This window comes from Alosa sapidissima, chromosome 16 (genome assembly GCF_018492685.1).
Source record: "Alosa sapidissima isolate fAloSap1 chromosome 16, fAloSap1.pri, whole genome shotgun sequence".
Lineage (NCBI taxonomy): Eukaryota > Metazoa > Chordata > Actinopteri > Clupeiformes > Clupeidae > Alosa > Alosa sapidissima.
This window is the reverse complement of record NC_055972.1, coordinates 28,184,520-28,203,304: the sequence shown is the minus strand read 5'-3', so window position 1 is coordinate 28,203,304 and position 18,785 is coordinate 28,184,520. Positions and strand designations below refer to the sequence as shown.

Sequence of the window (18,785 nt, the reverse complement as noted above, 5' to 3'; positions counted from 1 at the left end):
ATCCATCTTACTCCCCATCTCTCTCCCACTCATTTCCTGTCTAGTCTCCACTGTCCTATCAATAAAGGCTAGAAAAATCCCATATATATATATTCTTTTCATTACCTATGAATGACCTACCTATCTATATGTATACATAAACACAGTTAAATATTTTATTAGTCTACTATGCTTAGTTATGAAAGGATACACCTTTACAGATGCATCATCTCTCACTAACACATCATTACTGAGCGAAACAGGGTGCAAAACAGCAGAATGGAATATGACGAGCCCAGGTTTACCTACCTGCATCAAGTCCGTAGCTGATGGTGTAATTTGGGCACAGGTGGGACCTGGCCAGCCTCCTCAGCTTGTACAGAGGCCCCGGCAGACGGTTCTCTGTGATGTGAGGAGTCACTTCCTTGTCAGGGAAACAGAGTGACTCCAGCTTGATCTGGTCACAAGGGGGCGCTGTGGTATTGATGAGGATGAGGCTGATCTCCACGGTTGGCCGAAGGTAGCAGCTGACTCTCTGCACTGGCTCGTAGGCGACAAAAGCCTTTAGGCTGAGCTTCTTGAAGGATCCCATGGGGTCTGTTACCATAAGTAAGAAAAGCAGCAAGTTTAGAGTGAAGAGAGGAATAAATTAAAGAGACTAAATAAAATGTTGTTTTTTCTATCTGTCATAGTGACCCTGATATTTTTAGTTATAACTGCGCTTTCACTTGCTTCTTTGTGTTAAGGTTAATGTTAGATGTGAAATCACTGAAAATATCCCACTGCTTAAGCTGTAATGAAGACAGAAGTTCATGTGTATGTACAATACCAGTCAAAAGTCTGGAGACACTTAGACATTTCCATTTCACTCCATTATAGACAGAATACCATCTGAGATAATTTGCATTGTTTTTTTAATCAGGGCAGCAGTTTTCAGATTACATTATGTCCTTACATAATTGCCAAAGGGTTCTCGACTGTTGGCGAAAGAAATGTCTGATCTTTAATGCAATATCTACATTGCCCATTATCAGCAAGATTCATCCAATGTTGCAAAGGCACATTCTGTGTACTAATCTCAGATTATTTTAAAAGGCTAACTGAGAAAACATTGGAGAACCCTTAAGCACATCATTTAATCTGAAAACTGCTGCCCTGAGTAAAAAAACAATGCAAATGATCTCACCTGGTATTCTGTTTATAATGGAGTGGAATGGAAATGTCTAAGTGTCTCCACACTTTTGACTGGTAGTGTAGGCCTAGCTGTTGTAATTCGACACACATACAGTATCCTTCATAAAACATATTTTCTGAACATTTGTATTGATGGCAGACTTATAAAGCGACATGACAGCATGGAATGTCATAAGGCTTGCAGTAAAGTGGCCTAATGATTAACTAATCCCTGTGGCAGCGGAGGGAGATATAGGAGCACGTTAGAGCACCTCTGACCTCAAAGTCTCCTATCAGGGAAGTGCACTTAACGCACCTGCCTCTATTCTCTGAATAAGCAGCATCGCTGGTGAGGTCCAAGGATACAGAGTAGTGCTAAGGGATATGTAATGGCTTTGTAAGACAGAGCTAATGTTGCTGTTGCATGTTGCTGTTGACTGAGAATCTTTAACAAATTCACATATATCAAAATATTAAACAGGAAAATGTGAAAGATATCAGGATAAATGTAGGACTTACTTGCAAGTGAGTAAAAGGCACCATTTGAACTGAACTGACAATCCTCAAAATACATAATCATTTACAACCTTATTCTCAGAGTGATGGCTCTTTATTGAAGTTGTATGATACAACAGCAATGACACAAATGTTATGATATGTTCATATACTCAATGTGTGCTGCACAATGAGGTTATTTCAACGTTATCATGTTCATGGTCCTTTCAAAACAATCCCGAGAACCAGTGTCAGGAACCAGCAGCCATGGGCGTCACTAGGGGTACTAGGTGCAGCCATGGCCTACTGGTTAGGGCTTCGGCTTGGAACCGAAACGGTTGCCGGTTCTATCCCCGACCAGTAGCAAAAATGTGGGCGGGGGAAGTGGTTGAGCACTGCTCTCCCATGCCCACATCCACGTGCTGCCCTTGAGCAAGGCACCTAAACCCTCACTGCTCCCCGAGTGCCACTGTAGCAAGGCAGCTCACTGCTCCAGGTTAGTGTGTGCTTCACCTCACTGTGTGTTCACTAATTCACCGGCAGTGTTGGGAGTAATGCATTAAAAAAGTAATGTAATTACAGTAATGCATTGCTTTTTGCTGTAATGCAGTAATGTAAGGCATTACCAATACAATTTCAGTAATATTTTACTCGGTACAATTCTCAGTAACTGAAGTTACTTTGCTTTTTAATCCAAAATTGAGAAATGCTCAATTGGCACCAGAGAAGATTATCCAAGAATTAAAAAAAGTCATCTATGCTGGTCCTGGAATTTGATTGCCTTGTTTAGATGACTGTAGGAAGGGAATTGGTTAGTTATCTCTGCCATTCATGCAACAGATCTAACATGGTTAGGCTATACTTCTCATTTCAAGCAGTGAGAATAACTCAAATGTTGCTTTACAGACAGAGATCATAGCCATTATTCTCAAACTATTTGCATTAAGTCTACACCACTGTAAGTGGAAGGAAAGGCAACCAGCAATGATGAGAACCATTTAAAGTCAACATACAACAGTATACAGTAAGTATATATACTCTTTTGATCCCGTGAGGGAAATTTGGTCTCTGCATTTATCCCAATCCGTCAATTAGTGAAACACTCAGCACTGTGAGTGCCTGCAACAACAGCGGCGCTCGGGGAGCAGTGAGGGGTTAGATGCCTTGCTCAAGGGCACTTCAGCTGTGCCTAGTGGTCGGGATTCAAACCGGCAATCCTCCGGTTACAAGTCCGAAGCACTAACCAGAAGGCCACGGCTGCCCTACAATTTCACTATGGCTATATTTTACTATATTAAGTTGTGAGTGACCTTTGGCCTTTGGGGCCTACATTGTCCCATGAGCCATAACTGCAACCATTATATTGTTCTTTTGTTAGCCTAAAGCCTAGCTTATGCCATACCAAACACCTCCTGCCGTGTAATGAGCTGCATTGAACACATGAAGATCTATTGAGAACACCAAATCCATATTTCCTGTTATTTTGGTGAAAGTAATGTAAACGTAGTGTAATGCCTTACAATTTAAAGACAGTAATATTGTAATGTAACAAATTACTTTGAGATGACAGTAACAAGTAATAAATAATGCATTACGCTTTTGAAGTAACTTGCCCAACACTGTTCACCGGTGGATAAATGCAGAGACCAAATTCCTTGTGTGTGTATAGTTGGCCTATAAACCTGAATTACTAGACCCCTTTTACTGGGGCACGTGCCCCAGTATTGAACTACTGTGCCCCAGTGAATAAGTTAAGATTTGTAACTAGCTCCTGTTGCCTCTTTGGCAGCAGATTATTGTTATTATCATTAGATTAGACTGTGCCCAATAGAGTTTTGGGTCTAGTGACACCCCTGTCAACAGGGCAAGGAGCTGAGATGAGATGCTAGCTTAATTGCTAGCTGAGATGAGTGTATCTTATTTGGGGAGCCTATAGCGGGAAGTGTAACTCACAAAAAGCGAAGTCGCTCCACTCCAGTGTTTTGTTCATGCTGATCATGCCCGAGGACTCGTCCATGTGGAACCAGGACGCGTAGTGTGGGGGCCTGTTGGGATTCTGCCAGCACAGGTAGAAGTGCGGCCTCTCCGAGTCCGTGTCCCGCATGGAGTGGACCTGAAGCACGGGCGACCCTGCAGGCTGCCCGATGTAAATGTTCTCAGTGTAGACATTCAGTGGAAAGTGCAGACCTGTGGAAACTGTGAACACACACACACACACACACACACACACACACACACACACACACACACACACAGGTATCATACATCACAACAATGAAATAAAACAAGTAACATTACTATAAGTAATTACCCAGCTCTGTGAGTAAAAGCCTTGAAAAAAACAGATGCCTTCTGCAGGGCTGGTAAAGCTACGTGAGTGTCAGCACCAAACTTCAAAATCAAGACAGATGTGTCTCACCAGAAGCCAGGTGCAAGTACACACCATGAGCCAAACCAATCACCAGACCTGTGATTGCCCGCTCTATTTGTCTTTTGCCAATAACAGGCAGTGATATTGGTTTTGTGTGAGCTACTCAGCCCCTTTGCACAGTCCTCCTCCTCGTAACAAGAGCCCAACAATTTGTCCTCGCCCCCGCTGCTGCGTAGTATCAATCTACATGTGACAGGGCATTGTGCTCCTCAGAAGAAAGACATGATCGATTTCATTCTATTCAAACAGCCTGAACAAAAGTGACAACCACAACAAAACAAAATCAAAGAGGCTCAGCTTATTTCAGATGCCTTGCACAGGTCAGTCAGTCACACGGAAACGTCCCCTTTGGCTTTTAAATCAACGGAAATTGAAAGGGAAGATCATGTGACACGATGACACTGCTCCTCTAATGAATTTCTCACATGGTCAATAAGATGTGGTTTCCGTTTCTCCTTGAGCTCACCTTGGGAAGCTTAATTAGAGAGGCTAACATAATACGGCAAAGAGATGAATCACTACCTGCAAGGGGCCTATGTGGAGAGGTGGACAAGGGAGAGGGAGAGAGAGAGAGAGCATGAGAGGAGAAAGGGCGGGGGGGAGGGGTAATCTATAAAACACCATAACAGTCCTTGCGTGTTTTACCGGAAAAAGGAGACGCCGAGTGTTTGCCCCGTAATTATATCCCCTGATGTGCTCCTGTTCGACGACGGTGCGCGGCCATTTAGGGAACGCACTAATGTCATTAGCAGACAGTGAAACTTGATTTGCTATTTCTGTTGGTGCAGTTTAGGCCTTGGCTCTGGTTTCAGATGCTGATTTAATTTTGCTGTGCTTGGATGACAGGAGGCCGGACTGATGGATAAAATGTGGCCAGCGCTCCTGAAGGACAGAGATACACTCAGGCCTGCTACAAGACCCTTTATTAAATGCCTTGTCGAGACCAAAACAAACACAAGGACCACCTTGTTAAATGATCCACTAATGTGGCTCGTACTACACGAAGGATTTCACAATATTTCAAAAGAGCAGGACTGTATCAGATGTCACTGAATATGAATATAAATATGAATATGATACCAAACTTCAATATAAACTGATCTAGGATTTGATATCCCCATGTTATTTCCCAAAGCACAGATGTAAGGTAGATAGGTTGCTACTTCCGTGTCTGACCACCAGATGTAGACATATTCCTTCAACTAAAAGCCACTACCACTAATTGCAACAATATTGCAAGCCAGTTTCATGGTCATGTGTATTTCTGAGTAAAGCACAGCTCCACACCTTATTTACAATAGCCACAATTATATAAGCCCTTCCTTGAATTCAAGAACTCTCAAGCACAATGACTTTGTTAACTCACTTGGGACCACCACTTGTCTCCTTTTCTCACAAAACAACCTGCAACAGGGCAGAAGAAGGTGCTGCCTAACAAGATCCCTGAAGCAGATTCATAGAGCTGGCTGATGCTGAGGGGGTGTTGCTGCAGACGGGTGGGTGGATGGATTGGTGTGGAGGAAGCATGCCATCTCTACTACTGCTTGGACCAATGCCAGTGGCCTCTGCCTCATCAGTGATGCCAAGCCTGAGGCGGCACTACTGGACTACTGGCGGAGGTTTGAGCTGCTGGACTGGACCTGTAACAGGACTCACCTCTGCTCTACTCCTCCAGAGCTTTGGCAGGGAGCACTCTACGTCTGCTCCACTGCAAAAGCAATCATAAACAGCGCTGCTACTGACTGGATCAGCTGAGGTCCTGGGCTCTATCGTACGCATTTCCTTCGTACGTCACCTTCTTTAAAAACACCACTGTGTCCTGGCAGCTTGGTTGATGGGCGCCTTACACTGATCCTAGATTTTAAAAAGGTCTAAGGGTTTTACTGAGTAGTATTGGAGGTGGAGAGAGTTAGAGAGCATCTGACAGGAGTGCAATCGTCTTGAACCTCATGTAGGATTAGTCTTTTTTAAGCACCAGTAAGTTACCAAGATAAACAGCTCTTGGTTCAATTTTAAGTATTGATTAACTTGTCTCATCACGAAACGCATAAATTCAAGTTAATTAGTTTAAGGTAAACTATTGAGGAGTTGACTGAGTGAAAGACTAGAGAGTCAGTTGTGTTTTTGTGCACTCGTGTGTGTGTTCAAATGTTCAGCTTACATATGGAATCGAACATATTCTGTCTATATATATCTTATGTATGTGTGTGTGTGTGTGTTTGTATGTGTGTGTTTGTGTGTATCTGTGTGTGTGTGTGTGTAAGTGTGTGTGTGTTTCTACAGAGACACACCAGGATTAGAGTATAAGTTGATTAATTATTTAAACTAGAATTTACTTGTAAGACTTTAGCCAGGGCATGAGTAAGCCTACAGTGAACCGACGGGCTCTCCAATTGGTTTATATCTTTCAAAATTTAATTTATTTCCAGGACGGAAGCCAAGAAAAAAAGGGAGGCAGTCCGAGGTAATTAGGTGAATGCATCAAACAGGCCTTGCAGGCAGAAAGACCGCCTGTTTTGCAATATCAGGCAAATTCCCCCCTAAAGTGTTCCTAAATGCCATACGATGATGACTAGGGACGTGCCATTTTCCTCGCCATAATAGAGACTCGGTTTATCAGAGATGCCCCACCGCTCTGACCTCACACAACTGCCGAATGGATTACGACAGTAAACACAATGATACAATCTGATCATATTGATTTCAGCTCGTGGGCATTACAGAGAACATTACCAACAACAATGAGGGTTTACAGTAACCTGGGTTAGTCAGAGAATTGTGGCAGAGAAAGAGAGTGAGAGAGAGAGCTAGAGAGAGAGAAAGAAAGAGAGATGGATGGATGGATAGATGGATGGATTTGAAAACTATAGGAAGCTACAGGAAAAGCTGTCACAAATAAAGTTATTCATTGCATTAGGCTCGTTCAGACGACAGATTTTTTTTTGGTGCTTTTTTCGCTGTGGCAAACAAGCCCTCAGTTTAACACCGTATAAATAAAGCCTGGTGGGCAGGCCAGAGAGCTCTGCAGGAATGCAAGAGGCACGGCTACGGAGATGCCATGCACACTGGCCACGGCCGGGGACAAAGACAGGAACTCGATTAGCTCAACACATGCGCTGCCTGCTGGAGAGATTTACCATCTATGAGATCATGTGATGGCGGAGCTCAACTGCTTGCTGCTCCAGCATACCACTAAACTGAAACCCGCATGGCCGATGGCTGATACTGTATCAAAGACTTTACGACGCTTCATATCCACAGTGACTGCCGGGATTAAACAATAGCAGATCCTTTCACTAGCTATTATACTGTGCCTGGCCCGGCCTGTAAGAGCAATCATCATTTTGACAGACGGCAATTGCTGGTGTTGATTCAATGCAATCATCTATAATGGGAACGCTGGACTTTTTTCCCTCTGGGCTAGAATTTTTTTATGGGTTGATCAGTTATATAAATGCCCACAAAAGCCATACTGATCCGTTGCCAAAAAAGGAAGACCCTTGCCCTTTCAACCAAGGTCAACATTCAATGTGTTTGCCTGCTATAACGATCTGCTGAGGAGTCAAGTAACCAACAGCTGGCTAATCAATTGCAATTCTAATCAACAGGCAAGCGAATGGTTTTAACTGATCCTGGGGACAGAGACAGAGCGTGTGCAGGGTCGCATGCCTGCACACAAGGCAAACCATTCCACTCATACAGTAGCTGCACACTGCAGATCTGTACAACTGTAGCAAACTCCATATAGGCTTACTGAGAAGACACTGAGTGACATTTGGTAAAGTGGACATTTAGGCTTTTGTTATCAGTGGTCCAGCTAGAACAAACAGTCTCCTCCTAAGTACAGTTTTATTGTTGTTAGCAGAATGAAATACCTACAGTACATGTAAGCATCCATTTAACCTAGTGTATACCATATCATTATACAATATTGCGTACACCACTGTCATTGGGCCTTTCTTAAAGCTTTACTGAATGGCTTTTGGTGAAGCTCAGCTCTATCTTGAACCAGAAGTGCAGCATAATTAACAACTGTCATGTGGAGGTGTCACTGGTTGGTCCACCCAATGGACACTAACTCCACTCGTCCAAACTGGCCTTCTTGTACAGCAGACTACCATCACATTGCAGCCACGCATACTCCATGGCCCACTAGAGCTCAGCTCAATCCATGGAGACGTCACTGTGGCATCGCACAGTCTTTAATTTGCTTATGGGCAAACAGTTATGGTCACAGTGGTCAAGGGAGGGGAGATAGTATTATTGATCATCACTGCCATATATGGTTTGTATGTATGCAGTCTAGTGAAACTCAACAGAGTGGAGAGAAAAGTGAACCACATAAGTAAAACGAAAACTCATTCAAACCCATGACATCATATCTATGATCTATGATCATAACATCATAACATGATATAACTATCTTTTGACACTGATGACAGTGTCCATACCAGTCTAGACTATGTTTGGACTTTGGAGCTGGACCAACAGCTATGGAAAAGGTTGGTATGATGTGAGATTGGCATGAAGTTAAGGAGGCAATAATGTACAGGTATATGGAGACAGGTAGGGACAGGTGACTGGTTTATGTTGACTGTAGTAGAGTGTCTACAGTAGACTCAGCTATCCCCATGTGCCTTAAAGGAGAATTTCGGCGATTTTCACATAGATCTCTGTTTCTCAAGGTCACCGAGTACTGTCAGTGCAGAAAAAAAAACGAAAACAATCAGTTCTACCAAGCTCGAGATGCTGCAGCCAACCGCTAGAGCTGCCAGGCACTACAGTGCTACACACTGGGGGCATGTTCATGAGCCCCCATGTGCATGCCCCCATAGCGTAGCACTGTAGCTGCCTGAAAACTGAAAACACTTTCATCTATTTTGCCTGTGTGTTTAAATGTATTTGACCAAGAAACCTTGTATTCCTTGTATGGTCAGTTTTTAGGTCAAATAACTTATTGATTAATAAAAAAGCCCCCTCTGTTTTGCATGTATAGCTTACAATATCATGAAGCATAATACATGTGGCAACTATCAGTTAATTTCACACAAGGACACAAAGTATAAGTATATATCCTCTTTTGATCCCGTGAGGGAAAGGAAAATACACATAGGAGAGGGACTCTAAAAGGATTCATTACAACAGCCTTCATTTGTATGGTGCGTTAATGGCCAATCAAGCATTGAGAAGCCTGTTTAGATGTTCTAGGCACCACCACTCTGTTTTAGATAAGTGCCTAGCCTCAGGTATTGTGTAATTGCCTAACTACACAGACCCAGTCCTGGTCATAATGACATGACGCATTGATCAACCAGTCATCATGAGCGCAATCAAATCTTCCATCCATCTGAACAAAGTCCAAAAAACCTCCCGCAATAATCATCAGTCATGGAGAAATTAGATTTTATGATCTCCTTAGGGACTGACTGCTACATCAGAATAGGGTTTTAGGCTCTCCCCCTGGGGATGGGATGGCACATCACGATGCATAGATGAGGCTCCATTAAGCCATGAAGGCAGTTTGAGGCCATTATTGTTAGGCTTGTTATCATCTACATTTGGTTTCAATGGGGTGTGTGGTGTGGGACAGCAGGCTCTCGGTATACTGTACAAACATGAGCAGATGATTCATTGTCCAAAAGTAGGGAACTACTGCTTCTGTATCTGAACAATATATTCTGGCACAGTATATTTGAACAGTATTCTCTGGCATATACAGTATGTACTGTACATTTACCATGGTGTTTATTCAAATACTCTACCCATTCACCTAAAGGTTGTATTATTAACAGCAGAACTCTTGAGGAAACATCCAATGAAAATCAAAAAGTGCTCTGACTATTAGCTTAGCAACATTTGCTGACTTTACCATTCACTGCACTAATTGCATTCATTTGTGCTGTGGTTTCTTTATGTGTTTTCTTCCAACACATTATCAGTCTGCTGACTGCCTGTGGCTTTCGGATAGAGCACCTGCTGAGCCATTCACATCCCACCTGCCCCGGCTCCGACGGACTAGCAGTTGATATTACACGGACCACTGGCTCTGAGAATTGCATCAGGCAATGGCATTTCCTTTACGTTCAAGTGTTTGTGAAATTACATGGGTCAGCTTCCTTCTCTACTCTATGTTTAAAACAGTATTCCCCATACACTGCATTTTTTTTTGTTGCTAAAAAAAGTGAAGTGTGCTAATACCCTTTTTAAATTATACGGTTTGTTTTTAACTTTGAATTGTCACCATATCCTGCAATGTCCTTTTAGACCTTTGAATTGGCCATTAGCATGCGTGTGTGTATAATGAGTATTATACAGGACATAAAAGATCCTTCAAACAAGGGCAATACCACACTTTACAAGGCAACAAACTGACATCTTAAATCATTAACTCCTTACGGCAATAATTACATCCCAAAGTGGGCAGCAGAGCAACCAATCTGGAAACCTTTTCCACCTCCCCCACTCCCTCATGACAGAGACCCAACCAAGCCCATCGCCTGCCTTTTGCATTGTGCATTGTTGTAAATGATCGGTCAAACACATCATGCATCACTGACCACTGCAAACGCAACGTGTAAAGACCCGTGTAGAAAAACGAGAACTCCAAATGCCCTTGGGACCCTATTTCAATCAATGTCTTCTTGTCCCCCTCACCGAGGCAAATTAGATTCCGCCGAGGCTTGTAATAGAAATGTGACCCTTAGTTGACAGAGAGAGATGCAGATTGGCCATTGCTAGGACACAGAAGAGGCAGCCATCCCATAATACTGTAGAGTCATCATTCTGGTTGGCGCTCCACTGATTTGGGGCCAGTCGAAGATGCCCTATAAGAACCCGAAAGTTATGTTTTGTACACTCAAGACTTTACAGAGCAATTTATCATTAGCCTGAGGAGTAGAGTCCGAAATTCAATTAGTGCTGAAGTATTGACTTTTTTTTATTAATCAATAGCACCAACATGGTTATGAGTGCTAAGGCATAGCTAATTAAGGGCTGCCATGTGGATGCTGTTAAAAAAAGACGGATCAACACAAGTTGAACGAGAACTAAAGAACTGAAAATTTTATCACTACTGTACTAATTCTGCCAAGGGCATTAAATCACTAACGCAATTAGTGGAATAAATTAACTATTAAAGGACAGCAACCTAAACAAATTCTACTTCACCGCTAATGATTCCCCCACAAAAATAAAATAAAAGCCTTACCTTTATTTTATATATTTTTCCCTGCAAAAGTGCACACCTTGATTTTACCTTATTTACAATGAAACAAGACTGTATTTTGCATGCCCCTTACAACAATGAACTTACAAGAGGGACTAAATCCATTACAAAAGGGGCAATGTTCTCATATGATCAAACCACACACACAAACACAAACACACACACACACACACACACACACGCACCCACACACAAACCAACATAAAACGCACATACAGGCACACAGAACAACACACAAAAGATTCCATTATAATAAGAAAACCTGGTGATGATAACAGGGCTAAATTGAGAAGATTTATGATCTCTCCACGAGCAATTTGAGACACAAGCTAAACTAAATCATATAATGTAATATGGGGTAGCTAAATCAAATAGCACCATGTATCAAATGAGATATATTGGTCTGGTCTTCCTCGTAAGCCATTGGCTCTCTGATGAAAATGATTGCCCTAATGCACAGAGGAAGTGGAGCCGGACCAGCGACCAAGCTTCCCCCCTTCAGTGGCCACCTCCAGCAGGGAGACAGAGGCAGATTAGCACTCAGCCGAGGCTTCCCCGGGTCAAAGGTCACCGCAAAGCCATAGATAAGGTAGCCAGGGTCAGAGCTACTGATGCACAAATCAATGTGTCGCACCCTAAACACGCCTCCAAGTGGAGGCAGCAGCAACAACAGCATCCACAGTGATGAAGAACGACAAGACGCCGGAGGTGATAGGGGTCACGGAGAGGCTTTCTCGAAACATAAACAGAGATATGATAAATAAAGCAGCCCATATATCATTGATTATGATTGGGTTGCCTGTCAGGAAAAAAAGCAGCCAGCATGGGCTTTTCTCTGTATGTGGCCAATCAAGTAACTCACCACAAAAACGAGGCCCATGTTCAACAGTCTTCTGTTACACCACAAAATGTCTGAAGATATTTAAGATATATTATATTCATCTCTGCTGAAACCTCTGCTGATTTAACCTTGGAGCCAATGACTGAGGGCTTTGACTGGTTTGAATGCAACCTCATCTCACTCTGGCAATCATGCAATGACAAATAGCAGACACAAATCCTGCCATATCTAGTCTTGTGTTATAGGCGGGCACAGGTGCTTGGACTGGTAAGGAACTCATCTGGCTTTGGGAAACAATTATGACACCCAGTCTCTTTCCAGGCAGCCTGGGTGGTCAGCATATGATCCTGCACTGGACACATCCAATGTTAAAGCAACACCATTAAAGAGTTTATATTTATGCCCCTTGGTGTCAATATTCAATGCCATTTAATGCAAAGACAATACCCAATTTGTGAAAAAACAACTAAATGGATCATGATCCTACAGGATCAACAATGTTACATAATGCAATGGCAAACGTTCCAGGCACACATTCTCCATATTGTAGAGTATAGAGTATATATATATATATCCATATATAGAGTCATTGTAGCTTCAAAATGAGTTTGAAGCCTTTATTCGAAGGTAACAGCTTTATGATCCATCACTCATTAGTTATAAAAGCTCTAGCAACATTGTTTTTTGAGCTTAAACTGAGACAAACAAATAATAAAAACAGACAATTCCCCTCTTGTAAGAAGAAAAAAAGAAAGGTTTGTGATCAGTTACTCTCCGTTCACTATTACAGCTCTTATCAGGCAGCTGTCAGCTGTCAAGATAAATCTGAACCATACATCATCATTGGTTTGGGAGCCATTACGAAGGCCCTGACGTTTTTCTCCGGCAAACCATTTCACCACCAATTTCCAAACAACCTATCTTTTCATTACACAACTGATAGTTATCACTAATATCCTATTTCCTCCAGTCAATTAACCCACCCACAATGGGGAATATGGCCAATGACTTTGCCTCCCCTTGCCTGATTATTTTGCAGAGAATGTTTGAACTCTACTCACGCTAAAACCCACATTAAAAGAAGTGAAAATTATTTCCCTAATATCATCAGGCAATCATGTACACGTTTGAAATGAAATAATCATTCCCATGTCAAAATGTCAACATTCCCGAGTCAACTGTCTTGGGAACAGCCAGCAGTAGAATATGATAAGAATATAAAAATAGACACTAACTTAAATAAATGTAGACAGAGAGAAATCTTTTTTTGTTGAACTTGACTTCAGATATTTAATATCTGTTTTTCTCAGACATAGAAATGCTTCGAGATAAGGATACTGATATATAGGTATCAGTATAGAGCAGGACATTTCACATGGTTTCACTGAACACCCACTAGTTCTGAAAAAGAAGTGATGTGTTTGTGTCCTTCGTCAGGGAAGCTCTGTGAGCGAATGAATGACTCTCTGAAACCTGCCGTCATTGACAGTCCTTAACATATCTCATTCTGATGGCTCCACGTCTCTGTAAAATTGTCATTTCAAAAGCTGCGTTCAGACAAGAGACGCAGACACAGACACAGACACAGACGGATGTCCTTCCCGAGGAGACAGGGAGGGGGCTCATCACCTGAAACATCACAGTCGGCTCACTCGCCGCCTCCCATCCTTCAGAAGCCCTCAAAACAAGATTCAATTCATTAGCCGGAGTTTGGCCCTCTCCGAATATCAATTGTGTTCGCATCCATGTAACCCAGGTTTTTATAAGAGGTGAGGAGAAAGAGAAGATTGCCTCTGTGTGTGTGTGTGTGTGTGTGTGTGTGTGTGTGTGTGTGTGTGTGTGTGTGTGTGTGTAGTAAAGAAACAAAACAAAAAAACAAATGTGGGCCCACACACTGTGGAAACAATAAAAAGGAAAATATAGACCAAGGGCGCTTGCAAAACAAAACGCTTGATGAAGCAGCCAGTTTTCTGATAGAAATTCATGGAAAGGAGCTGAAAATCTGAGAAAAACAAACTCACTTCCCTTCCTTAGTCCTCTTCACAGTATGGAAAAAGTGCTATTGCATCCATGAGCCTCCACCCTTACCCCCTCATCCAACCAACCAACCCCATCCCCAACATCCATTTTGAGCACAAAAGGGTGTCATCAAATATATGAGATCCATTTTGCAGTGAGGGCAGTCACCCATCCAGTGTCTCTAATGAGGGTTTTAGAGCCTCATCTGTTATCGGTGAGCGGTGCGCTCTCGCTATTATTTTACAGGCAGTGTTTTCCATCCACAAGACAAACACACTCTGTTTGTCCAGAGCATGCAGCACCTGCTGCACACCTGCCTTTAGGATGGACGCTCTGAGCATGTGTGCGTGTGTGTGTACCTTTTTTGTGTGTGTTTTTCTGTGTTTTTTTTTTTTTAACTCAGCAGGCTGCTTGCGTGGGTCTTTCACACAATGAGTCACTGTGTGAAGTTTCAACAAGAGGCCACTCCTCAAGCCACAGAGGGGGAAAATGGCCTCTCCATCTCCCGTCTCTTCGGAAAAACAAAAACATGCTCTTGAAGGAGTGCATGTGGCATCACAGGTGTTTCTAATGGTGGCTTGAAGATTTTGTTTTGTATTGAACCCCACCAGGTGGTTTTATGATGCTCCCGGGCCTGAAAATATTCTTTGGGCACATGAACCAGTGGGCACATGAGAGAGAGCCTGTGAGAGTAACGTCAGGTAAACAAACAAGCAAACAGCTGAGCTGTAATGTTGGAAGAATTTAACTGCAACTTAAGGACTGTTAAGGCAATAAAATGAACACGGGGTTGCAATTTAGTCACAGTTACTTTTCAGCCATGACTGAGTTATTGTTTGATTGTGTTTGATAATTATTCCGATAAGTGTTTCAGTGAAAGAGTACGTCATTGATTTTTTTTTTTTAAATCTCACACCACAACATATTCCAGACTACTACTTTATGGGAAGGAGTACATGGATTTGTTGTAGGTCACACTACCATAAAACAAAGGACTACTTTGTCTGGAAAGAATTTATTACTAATAATCAACATTTGTATGTTCAGATTTATTGGTTATGTCTTTATATTCATCAATTAATCAATGAAACAACTCAATCAAACACTATATTTTAATTTATAGTGCTGCCTCTGAACAAGCCTAAATATGTTGCAAAATGGATGGAGCTGCTTCAGAAAGTGTCTATTTCTTGAGTATACTAAATGTATATGTAAATGTAACGGGCATAGCAAGTATTGAACATAGTTTAAGTGAGAAACCAGGAAAGTCTCTGGTACAATGCGCTGTGAACCAACTGTGCCACAATACGACTGGTCACACAATGAGATTTGAACTCTTCCACCATGAGTTAAACTATAAATATAGTCACAGGGGCAGGAGCAAGTGTTAGTACAGTTGGACAGTGGGGTTTTACGTGGGATTATAATATTATGATATATAGCTCTATGCATTTTCCTAGCCGGCACCATGTGGCGTAGCGTTGCAATTTCGAGGGAGGTATTTATACCTCAGCAATATTTTCTTACTTTGATGCTTACTTGAATGTCGAGTCGATATGTTAATAGACAAAGTTAGACTATGTGAGTGAGAGTTAAGTCAGCCCATCCAACTCCAAAAATGATCAAGCTTTAGGGGACTTACATTATCCCCTGTGAAGGACACCAACCAGACAAGGGTTTCGTTTTTTGTTTTTCGTTATGTCTGTCACCTTAGATTTCATTTCATTAAAAAGAACACCGATGGCTGTTCTAACAGCTTATCACCAAGGTAAAATTACAAGATGTGAACATTATCTTATGCACTGGCGTGCATGAATCGTGTGGAAATGTGGCCTTTTCATGAAAAAAAAAAAAAAACATGTGCGCCGATGCCCCATTAATGTTTAGTCAGTTTGGTAAAGGACCAGACGATAACTCTGCCCGAATTGCACAAATTGACGTTTCAAATATTAAACATTTGGCTTAATTAAGCATATTCCCATTGGTGCTCATTACGGTGGTGTATCAGACCCCGATAAAAGTCCACTATTCTATACTGGGCTATGGAGCTACATTAAGGACTCGGCAGCACCAGGGAACAGCTGGTGATGCTAAAAGAGCGCAAAGTTGGCGTAAACTTGGTGTAGCGTTCTTCCAAACGTTCCGCCCTGTAAGGTCCGGAGACGGAACAACGCGGATGCAAGTGGGCGTCTGGATGCACTTCAATACAATGTTGACCTTCTTACTTCAATAATAATACAAATCATAATAAATAATAATAAAAAAATGAAAGCAACTTCCAGTTGTTAAGATGTGGCATGCAATTTGCCTGGTCCAACAACCTCATGGAGAAACATCAGTTATCAACATTAAATGGGGAATATGCGCGATCACCACATTCGTAGTTGTGAAAACTCTGGACTAGGTTATCATCAAGTCATATAGTCAAATCTTAGGACAATATTTAAATCACATTTTATGACTGCGATGTCCTTACAAGGATAATTGAGGTCAACTCTTACCTTTACAGACAGAAAGGAGTACCAGTACGATTTCTCCCCAAAATATGCCACGCGTTGTTTCCATACTCAGTAACCATAAGTGAAACAAATCCCAAAAGAACTAGTTCAGTAGTGTTCTATTAAATGCAAATATGTTCAGTAGCCCAACAGCCAAAGTCCACCGTCTGGGTATCCCATGGATGGATTGGTCATTGCAGGCTGGGCAGCTGGACGTCTGTGGAAGGCAGTGCAGGAGGAGGAGGAGGTCCACGTCAAGCTAATATGTTGCCTCGCGGAGGAGAGAAGAGGGGGAGAGAGGGAGAGCTAGAACGATACCATCTCAACAAACCTGACTCCTGTGAATTTACCATTATTTGGTAAACTAACAACGCCGAGTTAAAAACAAAGCAAATTTAATACATGTATATATATATATATATATATATATATATATATATTAAGTTTTTTTATTATTCTAATTTGCTCGAGTGAAATTGCACGTAAATGTTTGTGGGGTATTGGAACACCTGGTAAGAAAACTGTAATCGTAGTAAAAAAAAAAAAGGTTTGCCATTTACTGTCGGTAAGATGTTAGTGCATGCAGTTTAGGCTATGCGTTTTAAATGCTACCCCTAACAGAACAGGTCGCTGAGACCATGCGTCAGCAATACGCACTACTCTTACAGCGTAAAACTTTGCTGCAGCAAACATGGAGTTTGTTTGATATGTATAATTCATTTGGCATTTATTTCAATTTCAATCCCATCCCAATTTGATTAGCTCTCAATCACAGAATGAGTTACCAACAGCTAAGAATCTGCAACCCACTCACAAAACAAATTGTATTTGCATATCATGACATTTTCAAAGGCAAACGTAACTGAATTGTAGCCATTACATGGCAAGCTCAATGATGTGAATACATTAATTAAAGCTTCTTGTGATACGGTGTCAGAGACAACAACGCCTAATTGACCTAAATTAATTTGATGTACCATTAAGTGCACCATGTTTTAGAAGAGAAGAACAATATAATCAGGAGCAATTACACTACATCGAACTCTAGCAATTAATTAACAGAAGAGTGCTCGACACACAGTTCCCAGCACATGTATACATAGACATCAAAGGGATATCCTACTGATACCCTTTACAGAATGTTCAGCATCAGCATCACAGCTAGGTTATACTTTTTGTATCTGTGTCTGATTCCTGACTGTAAATGTCTGTTAGTGCAATAGCCATTCAAATAGACCAGACTCTATGCTGCGTCTCATTATATCATTTACTGTATTAATCCCCTATGGTGGTTTGTCCCTGCATGTTTTCACAACTGGCAGATGAGTCTGGATGAATCTGTGGTAGCCAGTCCTTGAGTCTCCATTAGTCTTCTTAATTCAGTTTGACCCCAGTGTCAGAAGTTAAGAGGGAGTGACCCATGCTGTCACAGTGCCTGTCATATGATGTCTATGCCTTTTACAAGCTTTGTTGTTGAGCCTCCACTATAGTAGGCTGGGTATGAGCTGGTGATAAGGTCAGTGACATTTTGGATGCGTTTGACTCTGTGGCGAGACATGGTTGAACCCGTTTTAAAGTGGTAGAGCCCATAGACAGACTACTGGGTGAAAGCTGACCAAGGCTGAAGGTTCTGTGTTGGTCAAAATCTTCCTCTGCCACCAGTATTAGTGTTTGTGTTTTTATATGGTTCAACTGCTTTGTTTGTCTCTTGTCTCCAATTCTCCAATTCCCATAATGTTGCTTTGAGGTAGTAGTGGTTATTTTTGTATAGATAGATAGATATATAGATAGATAGATAGATAGATACATAGATTACTTAGATACTTTATTCATCCCAAGGAAAATTTTAGGCATCCAGTAACTTGTACAACCATAACACAACAAACACACACACATATCTCACACATACATAAAAACACTCAGAGTAGAGTGTGTGCAATGGTGGTAGTGCAAAAGTGAACAGTGCAGGGATTGAACAGTGCAGTAAATTTGCTTATTATTAAATATAAAATATCAACTATGACTATGGAAAGACAAGAATGTAAACATAGACTTGCTTACAAAATAAGAAAAAATATATACTTTAAGAACAATAGAAAGAAAAACAGGGAATAAGTTAAAAGA

General features: G+C 41.7%; 1 protein-coding gene across 3 annotated transcripts in view; it reads right to left on the bottom strand.

The window, feature by feature from the left end:
- The window catches only part of ret (ret proto-oncogene receptor tyrosine kinase), a 28,786-nt gene extending 11,911 nt beyond the window's left edge, over positions 1-16,875 (bottom strand). For all 3 annotated transcript variants that reach the window (XM_042065774.1, XM_042065775.1, XM_042065776.1), the window contains exons 1-3: positions 16,665-16,875; positions 3,601-3,843; positions 289-576 (exon numbers count right to left, since the gene is read on the bottom strand). In XM_042065774.1, the coding sequence (XP_041921708.1) occupies positions 289-576; positions 3,601-3,843; positions 16,665-16,728 (595 nt within the window). In that variant the 5' untranslated portion in view covers positions 16,729-16,875. The remainder of the gene's footprint in view (positions 1-288; positions 577-3,600; positions 3,844-16,664) is intronic.
- Positions 16,876-18,785: the final 1,910 nt, after the last annotated feature.